A 17,904-nucleotide genomic window follows, 5' to 3' on the forward strand; every position below is an offset into this window, starting at 1 on the left:
ATTAATTATAAATGCAACCTTATTAAAACAATCTATATTTAATTTGCAAACTTATATTAGATTACAGAAAATGTATTTGGAAGTCAATACATGTGTTGCTCAGTTTTAAAAGGGAGATCTTTGAAGGGAGTACATCAAGACCTATACAACCACACATTGTTACATCAATAATTTTTGCAAGTCTATCTGAAGGTCTAACCACTGGCCTCTAAAGGTTACTATGAGCTACAATCGTTGTAGGATTCATATACGTAATTAACAAACAAAGCTTATTTGCCTATCAGGAGCCTGGGTTGTGAAAGTCTTTACCTTGCTGGTGTCATTATTTTGTAAACACTAGCAAGGCCTTAACAGGGCGGTGATGGAGAATTCATCAACTCCAGGAATACAAAAAAATAATATACTAGCAAACAAGATCAGGAAAGCAGCTGCCTACAGAACAGAAGGAAGCCAGCCCAACACAATGGGGAATAAGAAACTATTTCAAATTATTGCCCAGAACACAAAACAAAAAGTAGCAACACATCTGATGGAGCCCCATCCTGGGATGCCATGGCAACTGTATTTGGCCATTCAGAATCCATGGTGTTGCACTAACACAGCATGTTACGCAGACACTTTGGCCATCTTGGAACATTTTGATCATCGTCATGTCTGCCATTTGTAACTGCAAAATAATAGGAATAACTATTCAAACAAGCACATTACATTCTCCAACAGCAGTAGGTTTTACAGAAGTTTTTTTTAGTGGGATGGCTTATTAGAAGTGGATTAGACATACAAAGACTTCAGTGTGGTGGCCGGACCACAGACCACAGTTCCCTTGGACAACACCTCCCCGAGAGCTGTGGTGCAGGTGCACGTTTTTCAGGAGCAGAAAAAGATGGGTGCTAATCACACCGCTGTTTTTCAATATTCATCTACACCCCTGAGTAAGCCAGAGAGAAATACAGGCATGGGGAACAGGGGAAAAGGCTGAAGAAACACACGAAAGGGGACTAAATTCCCATGGTGAAGGTGGCTTGAGGGACTGTGCTTGTTGGAGCGGCGAGGCGTAGACAGGTTAGTCTTCGTCGTCGTTCTCATCGTACTCATCCTCATCATCATCATCCCCCATGTACGACACTGGGGTCTCCACACGAGACCCACTGTAGTGAGAGTCATTCGAGCTGGAGGCCATGGTGCCGTCAGGGCAGCCATCACTACGAGGAGGAGAGGATGATTTTAATGTTCAGTTTGAAAATAGGTCAGTGCTGGAATGAATGTGATAGAGTAACATCTGCCTTCTGCCACATTTGTTGGTTAAATTACAGGTAATTACAGAAAATTACAGGCTTCTCACCTGCTTGCAGGGTAACGGGCTCCATTTGAAGATGACCCTCCAGTGATGTAGACGTTACTGATAGGACCCTTTGCCATCTCTGGAAAAAGAAAAACATTCATTAATAAATACATTCATTAATAAATAAATATTACTGATGATTGTTGAATTTGTCATCTTTTCTCTTGCAGCAGAAACCAGATCTAACAAGTTCTAAGTAATTTTTATTTTCTCCACAAGTTCTTTTTAAGTATATTTTTTCTTTCAGTACCAACCAGCTGGAATCAGCAGGGAAAATCTTAATGCCACTTTCACATGCTCCTGGGTCTTCACAGATACATTATATAAGGCATAAAAGTGCAGTCGTTGACTCATCATACAGAAGGTTTAGGGCTATGAACTTAATGAAAATCAGTGACCAGTCAGAGACAAAATACAGAAAAAATAAATTAAAAATTTAACAGTGACTACTGCTACTCGTTGAGAATGAGATCTGATTCTGCATTCCAGCTACAGTACAACCAAAAGCTAATCTACGTTCAACTTTAGGAAAATATATTCTGGCAAAGTTGATCGACAGTTGGGCAAAAGCCAATGCCACCCTTGTTGTTCATCATCAACTGATAAATTTTTTTAACAAAATAGGAAAAAAGACAACCACTGTAGACATGAAACATGAAACAAATGTCTTGAACATGAAACAAACGCTGCCGCCACCACTTCTGTGTAAGGACGGCAGCTGTATTAAAAAAAACAAATGTCCAGGCGGAGCAGGGGATGTAAAATATGTGCTCAACACAGCCCTACTGGTTTATCAGATGCCCTATATGCATGTGTGACCTTATTACAAAATATTAAAAAATATCACATCATCATAATCTAATATAGGGAATAGAAAGATGATCTTAATACAGGTGCAAAGAGGCATGGAGGTACAATTTATAAAGAAAATCTGTACTTTCAAAGATACTCTTGAAAACTAGACACTTTGTAGTGATTAAGTTCAGACAATTTCTACTTTTATTCAACTTACAGGACTGGGTAATTACCCTGATTTGGGTATGACAAATTCATTTTATAACATCAACACCAAATTTCTAACACCTGCTGTACTATAAGCAACAGCTGACATCAAAAGTTTTTTTTTTTTTTTAAACCATAGAAATGGCACTGACAAACAGATCATACTCTAAAAACTAGTGCTGCTACTGTTCTACAGTTACCATTCAGTTACCACTGCAGTGGGTACATTAATAATTACTATAATTACATTATTTTGTGGCACAGCCACATTTTGTGGCACAGCCATTGTTGACATGCTAGCCTACATACTTTATATACTATAGAATATTTAAAAGCAGTGGAAAGAAGAGGGCCTAATCAACCCTGGCCAAAGCAGACCAGTGGTGGGGTAGTATCAAACTCTGCAACACCCTCAAACACCACAACAGTAGTATTAGGTGTTACAAGTGTTGACACTGATGTAGCTGCTGCTGACATTTGCTAGATACTGACTTCAAGTTATCAGCTGCACCTCCTGTTAAGTTCTGAAGGAGTCTGCACGGGATATATGAGATAGCCATGTATCTTTACAGTACATAACACTAATTAACACTGCCTGTACACCTGAATTTCACTTAAATAGTAAGAGCCTCTCATTGGATAATTACTGCTTTGATTTATATTTTTCAGCTGGCAACAAGTTATTTAACTCTAATAGATGCATTGAGTAGCTTCTCATTTATTAAACTACCATGTCAGAAGACACATCCTGTGGCCATGGAAAAGGTGTTAATGTGTTTCAGAAGGGTAATATTATTGGAATGAATATGAAATATGAATGAAATGAAATATTAGAGTGTGTCGGTTTGAACGGGCAGTTTATTACTCAAAATAAGCTTTGGCACTGACCTATGACATATGGTTCGAGAGCTTTGGGCACCAGGCTCCGCGCAACCTTCAAATCCTCTGGAGAACACTTTCCCACCTCCAAACCACAGGCCATCCCCATACGTTTCAGCACCTCAATGTCATCGTGAATCTCAAACATGCTGTCAAAATTGAACAAATACTCGAACCTGCAGATGAGAAAAAGGAGAAACACAAAAACACTGAAAAAGCTTACGTAAAAACATAAAATAAAATCTAATTGTAAAACTTGTAAAAAAAAAGTCCCAAGTGACACATTTTAGCCAAGTGACTTTAAAGGATTGCATTTGTGTTTAGTTGGGTATGGGCAGAACAAATGTGGCTACTTTTGTTTGTTTTACAAGTAAATACAGTTGCAAGAAAAAGTGTTGACACGGTTTACAATTTCCTGGTTTTCTGCATAAATTGGTCATGAAATGTCTTTCAATCTTCACAAATAAACAATATTTCTAAGCCGAAAAAACACAAATTGTCATGATCTTTCATGTCTTCGGTAACAACAACCATTAAACAGAGTGATGCTGGAAAAAATGGATGGGATGTTTTATATGAATATGAACAATATTCTATAAATAACTTGATAAGTTAACTTTAGATAACTACTTCAACTCTGGTGTGAACAGCTCATTGCACAGCATCTCTATTGGGTTGAGGTCTGGGCTCTTACTGCGCCACTTCAAGAGGCTGTGAGTCTAACATCAGCCCAGCAGAGAAGAACATCGTAATTTGGGGCTCCTTTGCTGCCTTGGGCCTGGACAGCTTGACATCAGGGATGTTTAAAAAAAGACATTAAAGACTGACTTGGTTTTATCAGCTTAGAAATATTGTGTTTGTGTGAAGATCAGATCACATTTCACAAACAAATTATGCAGAAAACTAGGAAAATGCAAACTGTGCCAATACTTTTTCTAGAATTTGCTGAAACTGTCCAACCAGCCTTAATCAAGTTCATTCTAATGACCAACCTTAAATCTTTATAACAAGATTTTTAAACCCAGTGCACATGATTTGTTTATTTGGGTTGCTTTGCCTTGACATAAGAACCTTATATACTTAAACTAACAGAGTTACAGTAAGCACAATCCCTTAACTCAAAACTAGTTGAAGGGATAACAGTGAATGAGATTATTGTATCTACATAATATTGGGACATCATTTGACAAGTCACAATCAATGCACTGAGCTATAAAAAATAAGTCTTGAGGTTAATGTTTTTCTGTTTTTGTTTTTTTTTAAAAGAAAGTTCTGAAAACTAAGGCTCGGACAATAGCTTACTTGTCATTGGAGATGCTGCAGTCGATGACAGTTTTCTTGCTGGTGTTGACAATAATAAAAGGAAGATGGATAATCGAGTTGGGAGGTGGAGGTCTGTTTGCTTGCTGCTCTGACTGTCTGTTCCGCTGAACCAGGTTCTTAAAAGCGATTTGCTGTACGAGAACATCAAAGAAAGTTGAGAACATTGAAGCAGTTTCACACAATATTCGACTTAGATTTACAGCCCATTCAACATTTCTGGTCAAGTTTCATCACCCAAACCTCAGCTGGATTTACTGTGCTGCATTGTTCTGCTGTACATTTCTCCGGCAAAGTAGAGTAACTGGTTTATATCAGTTAATCCACTTTGCTTTTCTCTAAAGGGACTTACTTAAGAAAATACTTGTGCATTTGTGTATTCATATACATGAATGGACTCTTGCAGTGACAAGACAAAAATGTATTTAAGGCATGTGGTGTTTCTTCAACAATCTCTCCTAGCATCAAACATGCAGAGGAACAAGCAAGCAACCCAAAATGGCCATTTTAAGCTTTAATATGTAGTTATATTTGAGGAGGTATCCATTATCTTAAGCAGAATAAATATCATAGCTACAGAGGCTGATTTTCTATTCTAAACAAAAAAAAGTGCCCAATTATTTCCTACCTGCAGTATGAGCTCCTGAAGCTGTGATTGTTTCTGCTTAATCCTTTCCAGCCGCCTTTGTCTTTCCACCTACAGTCAATATTAAAGAAATTAAGCACAACAGAGAACATATATAAACAATACCAGGTAATGCAAGTCTCAACTTCTTCCTACCTCTAGGTTTTGGCACTCCTGTGCTGAGTTGGTGGGCAAACCAATCCATTTGATTTCCTTTTTTTCTTTAGAAATAATGTTCATGGCCATGAGCACATTAAGTGCATCGTAGACACGCCGCCGAATGTTCTTCTGGTCATACACATGCTAAGGCACACACATAAAAGAAAAATAATATAAACTACTTATAAAATGTTCAAAAGATAACATATCATGAGACCTTCTGTAAACATATCTAGGCTTTATTTACGTTTATATCATTCTGAGAAAATCTCATGCAGCTGCTGCACTCACCGAGTCATTAGGTGACATGTGGTTGTCTGAAGAGCTGAATTCTGCAACGAGTTCATCTGCAACTTCATTGTAGGTGGTAACTCCTTTCTTCTGCACCTTCTCGCACACTTTCATGGAGAAATGTCTTAAGCCCTTCCCATTTTTTTCCCCTTTTTTACCCCGCTTTCTACAGACAGAGAGACAAGAGATTCCACAACATTACTGAATTTTTAGAAACATAATGACTAGAATATATTTTTTTCTTTTTTTTTGGAAATTATTTCACACCATCTCTGTCTTTCGAAACCATCTCTGCAATGATGCAATAAGGTTAAGGTCCAACCATAACGTAAGCATCTTTTGAAGACTTACCCTGATGACCAAGGAGAGGCATCGGCTGGTTGACTCTGAGTGAGAAACTGGGAACTTGGCGTGTGTGGACTGTTAACCAAAATGGTATTTGATACCGTAGGCCTCTGTGGTGTTCCAATCACCTACAAAGGACAGAGCAGGAGAAGGTTAGAGAAATTATTCATACTGATCACTGGCAGTAATCTTGCAAGTCAAAGAACATAAAATTGGCTCTACAAAATGCAGTGTATTCAAATTAGAATATATATTGAGAATGGACACCAAGTATAGATAAAAAAAATCCATAATGTTTTATTGAAGCAATTGTAATATAACTTTTAAGGGGAAAATATGGACATGACTTTTTAGTAGTATAAACAAAATATAAGCATGGCCGATGATGAATTTGAGGATTTGTTTAAACTGACATTTTCTTCAAATGTCCCAAACAGTAAAGTAACAAGGAGATAGGTGATCTATTTCGTCACTAAGGTGATATCTAAGCTGATTTCCGTTATGTATACATTCCATGTATTTAATAGGATGATGGGTGTAAACCTGCTGACTGAAGAGTTGATAAGCTTAGGATCAACTGGTCACCTCACAATGATAATGGAGGGGCTTACACAACAGTAAGACGGCATTGGAAGTCAGCAAACACTGACAATTTAGAAAGCTTGGACTTTTTAAAGGTGTTGAAATGTTTGGGGCTCTGACACAAATGTGGCTGAGAAAGCAAAACAGCCTGACTGACCATGCAGTGTAGTAATTGTGTGGAACATCACTCACCATGTGTGGTAAATGTTGCATGTGTGCAGCAACGTTCACATTGGATGGCCCAAGTGTTTTGGGCAGTAACTGTTTAGCCACAGGGGCTGCTGTAGGCTGGACAGTAACCAAAGAGAGGACACCTAACAGAAGATATGACAAGACAAGTAATGAGTAGAGCTCTTGATTGAAGCCCTATTGCCCCCTATTGTCCAACCATCACCACACAATTACTTTACTCCTCATTTATCTTAATATAATCCAATTATGACCTCAATAGAAAACATACAGTACAATTATCACCTTTCTGCCAGTTTTAAAAAATACTGACAAATCATAACTTTGCAAAAGTACAATTCATGGCAGAGCTGCAGTATTGTGTAATTGTACAACTTGTCTTTTGTTTGGACCAGTGGTGGTACAGGGAGGAGTGGGTTAGTTCCTTGTAGAGACATCTTTGACATTACATTCAAGATATACCGACTAAAATAAATAATAAAACTGAAGTGTGACCACATTTTTAAACATTTAGTTCTCTCTGCCCTTGACACTAAGAACAGGATCCCATGGTATCAGTGTGCTGCAGTGAATGAGAGAGAGAGAGAGAGAGAGAGAGATCTGACCCTATCCCTCACACACAGACTCCAAGAGAGATCTTATGCATTGGTAATAGCAAACATGCATCATAAACTCTTAATGAGAAACAGAGTTGGTGGGGCAAAATGTTCAAAAGAACATTAAAGGTAGCAGTAACTAATATGAAATCTATTTCCTTAACTTCTCCAGTTCTAAAAGCAGAGCAGGTAACATCGGAGTTTATTGATACTATGGTCGTTAATAATTTAGCTCCTGTGTCAGTTTAATACCAGGTTTAGGTAGTCATCGCTTATGGGGGCAGTAACTAGGAACACATACCTTTGCTAGGGCTCAGATTCTGATCGATGAAAACCTTCAGCTCTCCATTTGTTTCAATCAGACCAGCCTGTTGAGGACAAGCCATTAATACAATCAAAAAGAAAACTCACTACATTACAGCTATAAGCATACAGTTAAAAACAATACAGAAAGCAAAACGTTTGGTTATGCGAGATGAGATCAGTCAGCTATACTAACTTATATGCCTTGTTTTCTCATCAGCCAGAATGTGCTAGATAGACTAAAGACCTTTTTTTCCATATTTAAAGTTTCTTACATCTTTAGCCATGATCCCAAAGGACCGGAGGAGTTGCGCTTCAGGTTAAAAAATAAATTTTTCTTCTGTTTTCCAATCTTCAGACTTCTGGGGGAAAAAAAAAAGAGGTCAAATATAAAAAATAAAACTGGTTAGTTTTCATTTTCCTTAAAAACATTTTTCCACAATATTTCCACATGATATTTTATTCCGTTTTACCACTCAAATAAATCTACTTCTGAACTAAGGCCCATTTGAAGTCCTTGTTGTCAGCACACTGTACAAAGCTACATCACTATCGTTAGCTTGGGTCACCAAGTAGTCTTACAGTATTCTTCTTAAACAAAAACGTGAATATTTTAGATACCTCTTAATTGTATGATGCATTGAAGAGTATTTTTGAATGCACAGTGTTTGCAGAACACCACATTAAACCACCCTTTGATGCTTACAACTTTTACTACGCTAAGTGTGCACAAGGCCTAGCTACTTCAGACATCGAGCACGTCCGGAGGAGAGGCATCATCGAACTTCTGCTACAGGTCACGAAAACATGATAACTTTATCACACAAGCGCAAAACTATTAACGTGACTAACGTGATAGCTGCATGTGGCTACTGGTATTACGGCTGGATAGAGTAGTAACAGCATTCATTTACGACGAGAGCAACAAGCTTTTGTTGAATGCAGCTAACACTGCTAACAGTTAACGTTAGCCTTAGATTCAGCTTGCTGGCGTTAGCTAGCTAGTTAGCCAATGCACGTTTTGAAAGGATTCACATAAAATTTAGCATTTATTCGCTCCGTGCTGCAGATTCCAGACGAAGCTGAGTATGGGTTAACATTCAAGAAGTGTATATGCATTTCGCACGGCGAATGAAGTTAATATAGTGATTATGTGCACTTACGAGTGCACTCTCCTGTTTCTTCGACGGCTGTTGTTGTTGGCATTTGAGAATGGAGGAAGAGGAGGTCTAAATCCCTTCCAAACAGGAAACAAACTAAGTAATGTCGAAGTACTTATAAACTATTTTATACATAAGTCTATTAACAAAATGATTTATTAATGACGAGTGTTCAACTCGAACTTATTTTTCCCCAGGTTTTTGTCTTTTGCCGTTCTAAGTTACAGTAAGTCAAGCCAGGTTTTGCCTGTTGGTCGATTAGTGAAACTGTATGAAAAGTGGATCGTTTCCAATTGTATAAAGAAAAAACAGACAGAAACATCTATTATATAAAGTTATCCATGAAATTAGCACAATATATGTTACTAAAACACAAGATGTCACGATAGATTTCCACTTCGCATCCGAAACAACTTGCTACAGATCCTAAAAAGGCTGTTACGTTATTCGAAATGAGATTTGCTTATTCAGTAAACTGGTTTGTTGACAGTCGTCTACTTTCACATTATCGGACACTTGTCACCTCCCAATTAGTCCGCAACAAACACAGTAAAGGCAACTTTAGCGGACACTGTCGTCCCGATGTATAGAAACACCTAAAATCTTAATTTCTCATCGAATTAGCCTGAATATTAATTTCAAATTGAATACCGACTTCTTCGTGACTAACTCTGGTTAGGTTATCGTTGCTGGTGTCATTTTTTTTCGACTTAGCACTTATTTTTATGGTGTTTATGGTGTTTCAGGATAGCACCGTTTGCTAACTAATGCTAAAATCTTGACAAATTACCGTACCGTTGCCTAGCAGCCAACCCGAGTATGTTAATATGACCAATCGATCATAATCAACCCAAAAGCGCTGCTAGCGCCTCTGTTCTCATTAGCTAGCTACATACGATAAGTTAGCAACTTGGCAGAACATTTATTAAAGTTAACGCCCAGAGTGTAACATTGCACTTTGCTATTTAGCAATACCCGGTGGTTATTTTAGCAATGAGCTAACTCGCTTTTACGCTTGAAAAGCCAGGACCACTGCCGCTTTGTTAGCCATCTGGCGTTACGCTAGCTAACGCTAGTAGCTAGCGGCCGACTTAATCCACAGCTGTCATCGACAACACTGCCAGAATTAGCTGTACTTTTACCGGGGTTAGCTTCGTGTCTGTTCATAGTATATTTTCAAGACATTTAAGCAGAATTAGTAAAGCACATTAATCGTCAAGAAGGTCCTTTTGCAGACGTTTAATAGCCACAAGTCAATAAATGGGTCTCACCAGTGCACTTCACAAGTTAGCAAATTGTTTGTTAGCCTTTTCTGTCCGCTCTCTGCTAGCCTTGCTTCAGCAGCGCGTCTTACAATCTGATCTTGGCGGTGTCTCACTTTAGAGGGGTCTGATTGGACGGCAGCGAGGAGACGAAAGCAAAACAGTCAAAGTGGTTCATGCCCACAACCTGCACCTCCTGGGATTGGTGGAGACCGAGCAGCTGCAGAGACAGACACATCGCCATCTGCTGTGTAGGAGGAGGAGAAAACATTTTAAAGACAAACCTCCACAGCAGATACTTCAAGACACCTCTCACTGCAGGAAGATTTAGGGTGCACCTAATGAAGACTGACGACAAGTGCATGTTTAAGAATTATTTCTCAGGAGAACCTCATTGCAATCAAAAGAAGAATTGTGCATTTTTGTGTCTGGCTCACGAGAACATCTCAAAGTCAAGGACAGACTCGTTTTAGCATTAAAAGAAGGTTTAAATGTATGTACAGCAAACTGTAAGGAATTGACAGATTTCTCATTTTGTTAGGTCACATATTTGAGGGGGTACTGTAGCACTGAGATTCTTAAAAATCATTGCTACCACCTTGGTTTGTAGCACAGTGTGTATTTTTACCATTTGACAGCAGTCATTAATTACAATAGAGAAAACGGGAGGTGGGAAACCTAGAACATACAACAAACAAACATACAACCCTGTGTCATGTGTGAACTGCTGTCCATCTGAACTGGATTTGATACAGGAAAGAAAAACATATACACATATACATATACATAGTTGATACAAATTTGACTGATTTCCAAGGTCAAAAGCCAAATATCCTTTCAACTGCAATGTTTTCAATTACATACTGTGTAAACATAACCTAAAACCACCTAAAATCACCTAACTAGTAGGTTTTGCTGTAAATACAGTTTTGAAATTCGTAGAGAGATACTAACCTGACATTTATCTTTAACGATGCCTGCTGAGTCTCCCAGAATCACAGTGCAGTTAAGAACTTCTTAACTATTACATACACTCAGATCATTACAGGAGTCCATATTTAGTGATTTATTAAATGCACATGCAGTTGAAGATTGCAGTATGTCACCTGCTACATGTCCTTAATTGGGGTTATAAACACTTAAGTTTATCAGTGCTTACTCTAGGTACATTTTTAAAACTATAATGCAACAGTCCTACCTTCAGGTCTTTCATACTGTAAAATAACAAAAAAACAAAAAAAAAGGAAGGCTGACGTCCACTGATACTCTATCAGTTACAGTGCTGTGTGTGTTATTTGCACTTGTTGATGGGTGGATTCACTTTCAAATGAGATAAACCTCAGCTGAGCCTCCTGTCAGTCTGCCACCCAGTAATGTATTATACTATAAGATGGCCACTGCTGTTTTTCCTCGTATGGGAACTTAAGGTCTTCAGTGTTCACCAAGTAAATAAATTCAAACCAGATCTTTGCCTTGACATATTTAGAGCTGGAAATAAAGATCACCTGCCTGCAATGATCGGTTAGATCTTGTTTCTGTGGAAGGCACTCATTAAAGTTTGATTTGAACAAATCCATTTTTAATGACCTTTAAAAACAAATGTCTTCTAAATGAATTTGGGACTCCGGTGTGTGGTGTAGTGTGTAGTCCTTATTAGAGATGAGAGTGTTTTATGCCATTTGTCATGCTGGTAGTCAGAGTGTCCATAAAAGAGTAGGTGATCTCCGATTGTTAAGGGGGTTCAGAATAGTAGTCGTCCAGTCTGTAAATATACAGTATGTTTCCTGTTACATGTTTTACATTAAAGTAAACAAAACTGCATCTATTTAAAATTATAATTGCAAATGTTTGAGAATATATGTGTGTCTGTGTGGTTCTTTCTCTGGTTTTGGTCCTTTCCTTTTCTTCGCTCTGGGGTTAACGAGGATTTTTGAATGTTGAATAAACATATTCAAAATTGTTAAACAAACAGACACATATTATCAGTACCTCTATTTGTTCTTAAAAATATTGGAATTTTTCCTTGAATTTACAAATGCATTCATTTTCCAACTTATTAACATAATCTAGGTAAAAGGAATACAGTGTAATAGAGCACTCCTGCAGCAAATTCTGCTTTTAGCATCTTAGTTCATGTTCGTGTCCAATTTTAGAGGTTTTATTCAGATCTTTTGGTTTCATTGTATAACTGAAAAATCAAGTTCACTCATTTGAAATAAGGCAAATAATAAAAGTGCAGCTGCTGAAAACCTCATTTTTCTACAGAAACCTGTAATAGCCATTTGACTCTTGCGCATGCGCAGAATGAACGACAGTCGGGCTACCAAACTGGTCAAACAGCGGGTGTGAAAATGGTAGGTAACCAAAATAAACACAAAACCAGGCACTGGCTTCAATGCCATTAATGCTTACCTTCAAGACAGTTGTCGTATTATTAAAGTACGTGCTGTGTCGCGTTTGGGAAAGCCTACAATGATCAGATACTTGTGTTCGCTGCTGTTTCAGGGAAGGTCAGTTGATATTTTGAGAGCAGCTAGCTAGCTACACGTCCCTTTTTGACAGTCTGGTAACTTCGGCTGTGAGCAGATCAGCCGCTGGACCTCAAACAGACACACACAGGTCTGTTTAAGTAGGATCGTGACATATTCATGGTTATACTGACAGTCTTGTCCTGACATGTTCCTCTACATCGTTGATGTAAGGGATTCATTCTGGCTAACTTAGCTAGCGTTAGCCAGTAGAAGTTACTAGCTGGTAGACATTGCTAATGTAACGTTACCCATTTGGTGACACGGTCATCCTGGCTGTCTGAACAGCAGCCACCACAGAGGCTTGACTTGATGTGGTCGTTATTGACAGAAATTAGCCATTAACAGCTTGGTGAACCTACACAGTTTTAGTCTCCGGTTTCAGGAAATGCTGCTCTTCAGTGAAGTGCAAGTGCTCAGACACTGCAGCTGGTGAGAGGAGATGACATGTTGACTTGTCAGCAGAGCTAGAGCATATTTCAGGATAATATGATCATATAAATATATTCAGATTAGTCATGTCACTCAGTACCATGTAATCAAATAGTGAAAAATGCACGATAGTTTCCCCAAGCCTAAAACCTTGACTTTTAATTGCAGTATTGCTATTTGAAAAATATGAATTTATGATTTTTAGTGTTTTGCTTTCTTAAAAGATTAAAGATCAACTAGATAAGCAGGTTCAACATGAGACTTTTCATAATAGTTATCTTCTCAGTTTGACTGATAATTGTCCATTTAGATAGAATTAATGAAAAACTGCCTGATATGTTTTTCATTAACAATCCAGAGCTCAAGATGATGTTTTTTAAATGTTTTAATAATCAACACAATAATCACAAAAGCACTTACAAACTTTTATGTTAATTAACAAATTATTTTAGCTATACAGTCGCTTAACGCCGATGTAGTTAGGAAACCAGTAAGCATTTGGAGTATGGTTTAATGTTTAGATACCACGTTAAGCTCACCTGTTAATTACTCACTTTTTATGGGTACATTACTATTCATTGATACAATATTCTAAATTTACTAGTTTGTCTCTAAGATATATTTAACCAGATTGTTCCTGCTTACATTCATAAATGATTCCTTCTCAGTGCAAATGTGCATTATGTCAACTATGTTAAACAATATCAACATTAATTATAGTATATACTTTTTTTTTCTTTTTCAGTATTGGTATTTCTTTAAGTGTTTCTGGCAGGGCGCTTGTATTACACTGCAAACTTGTTGCACCTCCTGGTGATGCCATCCCGTTTCCCTACTCATGTTACATCTATGACTGTAGTTATCTAAGGGGCCCTCCGGGGTACAGCATGTGCTTTGAGAATCCACAACATCCCCCTTCAGAAAAGCCCAGCTTACTTTTGGACAGGACATAATTACCACATGGCTCAACTCTTATAATGTGTGTTTGTCAGTGTGACAGACTAGCCTTTTAAAATACTTGTGAGAGAGTGTTTCTGAGCGTCTCCCAGTCTTTGCTGTTTTCTTCACTGTTGCCTGAATGCCTGTAGATGTATGTGTCTCGCTGTGTGTTTTTGTCTGTGTGTCGCTCTGTGTTTGTGTGTTGTTGTCTTTGCTCCCTGGGCTGATCGCACCTACGTCTGACAGTTCCTGTCCTGTACTTGCACAGCATAAGCTGAAGTCTTCACAGAGGGACAAGGTACGGCAGTTCATGTCCTTCACACAGGCTGGGGAGAAGACAGCTGTGTACTGCCTCACACAAAATGACTGGAAACTAGAAGTTGCTACTGACAACTACTTTCAGAACCCAGATCTTTACTGTAAGGAATCCATGAAAACCTCAGTAGACCGGAAAAAGCTGGAGCAGCTCTACAATCGCTACAAAGGCAAGTGGGATAACTTATAGTCTATGTTTTGTGTTGTAACTTAAAATATTCACTAGCGCAGATTTCTTCCAAAAATATATATTTTTATTTTAAATACTGTACTTGTTTAAAAAAAATCTGTATTTTTTTCTGATAGATCCTCAAGACGAGAATAAAATTGGTATTGATGGGATTCAGCAGTTTTGTGATGACCTCTCACTGGACCCAGCCAGCATCACTGTGCTGGTCGTAGCGTGGAAGTTTCGTGCTGCCACTCAGTGCGAGTTCACTAAGAAGGAGTTTCTGGATGGAATGACAGAGTTGGGGTGAGTGTGTGATATGTTATATCGTGGTATATAAACACTGTTGTATGAAGTATCTTTGCATGGTGGTTCTCCAAGTGTAGCTCCAGGGAGGGAAGGCTGTCTATATATAGACTAACTCAACCACAGCTTGAGTATTCTGTGTCTTCATGGAATGACTGAATGGAAGAGCTGCAGTGTTTTGACTTTTGAGCTTCATGTGACAGAGTTAACTTCAGCCAATTTGATATCAATCTGTCATACTACAGCTGGTTGAGGTTTTTCTGTGAGTATGTTAAGAGTTTGTTTACTTGTTGCTTAAACAGACTCTTCTTTTTTTTAGGTGTGACAGCCCCGAAAAACTGAAGGCCCTTTTACCAAGATTAGAACAGGAGCTAAAAGATAGTGGGAAGTTCAAGGACTTCTACCAGTTCACCTTTAACTTTGCCAAAAATCCCGGACAGAAGGGTCTAGGTGAGCAGAATGACCATAGTGACAGCTACTTGCTTGGTGATGTTACAGATTCTCAGAGTTTAACAGAAGTGTTTGTGTCTTTTTTGTCTGTGTGCAGACTTGGAGATGGCTGTGGCCTACTGGAACCTGGTTCTGTCAGGGCGATTTAAATTCCTTGATCTTTGGAACAGATTCCTTTTGGTAAGTCAAAAAGGTAAAAATTAAGCATGCACAAATCACATGTGCAAATATGGGTGAAGGTATCAGCTATGAAATGACCTCGTGTTACCTTTCATAAAAACAGTGCCACGTGCTGGTATCAGTTTGGTTCTTGGAATCACCAGATACTCTCATATGAAGAGCTGGAATCGGCATTAAGAGAGAAAGAGTTGAGTAATCGGTGACGTGGAAAGTTTGCGGGTGTTACTCTGTCTCTGAAAACCTGTTCTTCTCTTGGATCTCCTGTATAAATAATGTATAAAATTTCCATCAGTGATTTACTCCATTATTCCAATGTAATGAATTTAGCTGTCACCACATCATGGTTATAAAGACAGAAGAAAAAACAAGATGTAAAACCATGCCTGTATCCACATGTTTACCAGTATCATCCATTGCAGGAACACCATAAACGATCAATCCCTAAGGACACCTGGAACCTATTGTTGGACTTTGGGAACATGATTGCAGATGACATGTCAAACTATGACGAGGAAGGTGAGTTTTAGATGACGGAATATAAATTCCTTCAGATTAATCATTGGTCCATCACTGGGACACTAATGATATCCTGGTATTTCTTTCTCAGGAGCATGGCCAGTCCTTATAGATGATTTTGTGGAATTCGCTCGACCAATTGTAACAGGATCAAAACGTAAAACTCTCTAAATTCGATCCCAACTCTGGAAAACCAGAACGTTGTTTCTTTTACAGTGACTTCATAGTTTTTTTTAAGACTTGTTTAAAAAAAAAAAAAAAAGAAAATTGTAGACTTCAGAGAGAAAACAGAAGCACTTGAAACTGTCAGGAAACCACCTTTCAGGGAGCTGAGTAAAAACTACAAGAAAAACTGGCAACATTTTTTTGTCCTCATGACACTGAGGCATCATATGGACATCGCCAGAATCAACTGTCGGATTCTCAGTATCCTGGACGCCCCTCTGCTCTGCTCCAGGAGGAGCACTACCTGTCAGGCCACAGCCCTGTAAGTAGGGATGGACGCAGCACTGAGAGGAGGTTCACTGGCTGTGTGTACTCTAAATGGACTGGAGGGAAGAAAACGGTGTGTTTTAAGATTCTTCTAGTCAGCTTTGTTTTGTTACATGAAGCTCTGAGTGACTGTGCAAAGTTCCCATGTCTTACTCTAACTTTGGAACAGAGTGCTTACTACACCAGCACCAACAGAACTGTTGCAGTTTTTACTGTATATACTGTATCTATTGGGACAGTTTACAAAGAGAGCTATATGAAGAATAATATAAATATGTTCAATTTATAAATGCAAAAGATTTCTTTTATGTACAGGAAATGCTAGATCTCTAATGGGATGCCTCAGTATTGTGATATGCTGATATGATGATATGCTGTTGGTTTAATTGTTAGGTGGATTTGTCAAGTCATGGAGTCGTGAGCTTCATTGAAAGCATGTTAAACACATTTTACTTCACTTCAGGCTGGTTTCACGAATAAATTTTCACTAATGTAAAGGCAGTGCTTTAATTGAGATAATTTATATTGGTTCATCTTACTCATCAGCCTGGCTAATTGCGGCGGGGAGCAGGTCATATCCACAGTACCATGATTTTGCTTTCAAAAGATTGAAGGGTTTTGGTTTTATCAGTTGACCCCTCTGGGAAGTCTTTTGAGCAGCAGAAATTAAAAGTTAAGAAATGACAGGCCCTTGCATGGCACATATCTGTATGTTACAGCAGTGCAAAGCCCTTAGTTCAGAAGCCAGGACACTACAGATGACAACAGCAGGACAACAAAGTAAGCCTTAAGAATAAATACCTGTCTGTTGAATATTTATGTTTCTGTTAAAACCCATCTGTTCAGTGTTGCTGAAGGTACTGTAGTGAAAATTAGAACATGTTGTTGATGCATCATGTAAGTAGCCTAAGTATATTGTTCATTTAAGAAAGATGAATAAAGCATGAGTTTTTTTTCCATACATGTATTTAGCTCTTTTGTTGTGAAGATGTTTCAGAAAGCAGACGTGAGATGATGACAAGACAACTTTCTACAAAAGACATTTTGCTGTTGGAACACTTAAATAATCACTTTAATACTATTTATGTTATTGTTAACACCTGTGACACAAGCCAAAAGTAAACAAACTGTATTGTTTTTGCTGACCTCTGTTGGTGCTACTGTATTTTCTGCAGTGATGTCCAGACGTATCACAGCCCTGTGACTGTTGGGTCCTGTCATAGGTGCACATCCACACCTGTAAATTGTGGGTGTGGTTAAGAGGTGAAACTTAAAACCTTAGAGGGCAGGAAACAACACCTGTGTGGTCCTGATGTGACGTTAATCTTTGAATTGATATGGTGAACAATTTCAATGCCACATCCTTTTTTTTAAACTGTACATCTAGCAGACGTTTAGCAATTTATTAATTTGTAGTTATGCTTCCGGCCACTTATGATTCATGTCTTTAATACTGACTCATTGTAGCTCTGCTCGAAACAAGTGCCAGAAGCAATACAGGGGTGGTTCAAGGACTGTGAGA

The 17,904-nt window shown here is 38.4% G+C and overlaps 2 protein-coding genes across 7 annotated transcripts; one reads left to right on the forward strand and one right to left on the reverse strand.

The window, feature by feature from the left end:
* Nucleotides 1-22: 22 nt before the first annotated feature.
* On the reverse strand, nt 23-10,269 carry tfdp1a (transcription factor Dp-1, a). 4 transcript variants are annotated; one of them, XM_026376238.1, is made up of 12 exons: nt 8,797-8,838; nt 7,909-7,995; nt 7,632-7,698; nt 6,738-6,859; nt 5,970-6,091; nt 5,619-5,784; nt 5,325-5,471; nt 5,172-5,240; nt 4,526-4,677; nt 3,233-3,399; nt 1,343-1,421; nt 23-1,202 (listed from the first exon to the last, which is right to left on the reverse strand). In XM_026376238.1, the coding sequence occupies exons 2-12, from the start codon at nt 7,918-7,920 to the stop codon at nt 1,064-1,066; spliced, it is 1,242 nt and encodes a 413-aa protein (XP_026232023.1). In that variant the 5' UTR covers nt 7,921-7,995; nt 8,797-8,838; the 3' UTR covers nt 23-1,063. The 4 variants fall into 4 exon arrangements, with proteins under 4 accessions (XP_026232023.1, XP_026232021.1, XP_026232020.1 ...); XM_026376236.1 differs by lacking the exon at nt 8,797-8,838 and adding an exon at nt 10,065-10,269 and having other exon boundaries at nt 1,064-1,202; nt 7,909-7,992; XM_026376235.1 differs by lacking the exon at nt 8,797-8,838 and adding an exon at nt 10,065-10,269 and having other exon boundaries at nt 1,064-1,202.
* Nucleotides 10,270-12,369: 2,100 nt separating this feature from the next.
* Nucleotides 12,370-17,341, forward strand: dcun1d2a (DCN1, defective in cullin neddylation 1, domain containing 2a). Of its 3 annotated transcripts, XM_026376240.1 has the most exons (7): nt 12,370-12,409; nt 14,223-14,439; nt 14,576-14,744; nt 15,064-15,194; nt 15,292-15,374; nt 15,794-15,890; nt 15,982-17,341. In XM_026376240.1, exons 1-7 carry the CDS (start codon nt 12,407-12,409, stop codon nt 16,059-16,061), a joined length of 780 nt encoding a protein of 259 aa, XP_026232025.1. In that variant the 5' UTR covers nt 12,370-12,406; the 3' UTR covers nt 16,062-17,341. The 3 variants fall into 3 exon arrangements, 2 of the variants coding, with proteins under 2 accessions (XP_026232025.1, XP_026232024.1); XR_003299804.1 differs by lacking the exon at nt 15,982-17,341 and having other exon boundaries at nt 15,292-15,561; nt 15,794-15,886; XM_026376239.1 differs by lacking the exon at nt 12,370-12,409 and having other exon boundaries at nt 12,429-14,439.
* Nucleotides 17,342-17,904: the final 563 nt, after the last annotated feature.

This window comes from Anabas testudineus, chromosome 21 (assembly GCF_900324465.2).
Source record: "Anabas testudineus chromosome 21, fAnaTes1.2, whole genome shotgun sequence".
Lineage (NCBI taxonomy): Eukaryota > Metazoa > Chordata > Actinopteri > Anabantiformes > Anabantidae > Anabas > Anabas testudineus.

What these genes read in the sequence shown, in the direction of transcription:
- tfdp1a (XM_026376238.1), bottom strand. An exon ending in AGGAGTGCCAAAACCTAGAG is followed by an intron (nt 5,241 to 5,324) that starts GTAGGAAGAAGT and finishes TATTGACTGTAG; the next exon opens with GTGGAAAGACAAAGGCGGCT. An exon ending in TTCAGGAGCTCATACTGCAG is followed by an intron (nt 4,678 to 5,171) that starts GTAGGAAATAAT and finishes GTTCTCGTACAG; the next exon opens with CAAATCGCTTTTAAGAACCT.
- dcun1d2a (XM_026376239.1), top strand. Translation starts at nt 14,094, where the DNA reads ATGCCTGTAGATGTATGTGTCTCGCTGTGTGTTTTTGTCTGTGTGTCG. An exon ending in GCTCTACAATCGCTACAAAG is followed by an intron (nt 14,440 to 14,575) that starts GCAAGTGGGATA and finishes TTTTTCTGATAG; the next exon opens with ATCCTCAAGACGAGAATAAA. An exon ending in TTTGGAACAGATTCCTTTTG is followed by an intron (nt 15,375 to 15,793) that starts GTAAGTCAAAAA and finishes CATCCATTGCAG; the next exon opens with GAACACCATAAACGATCAAT.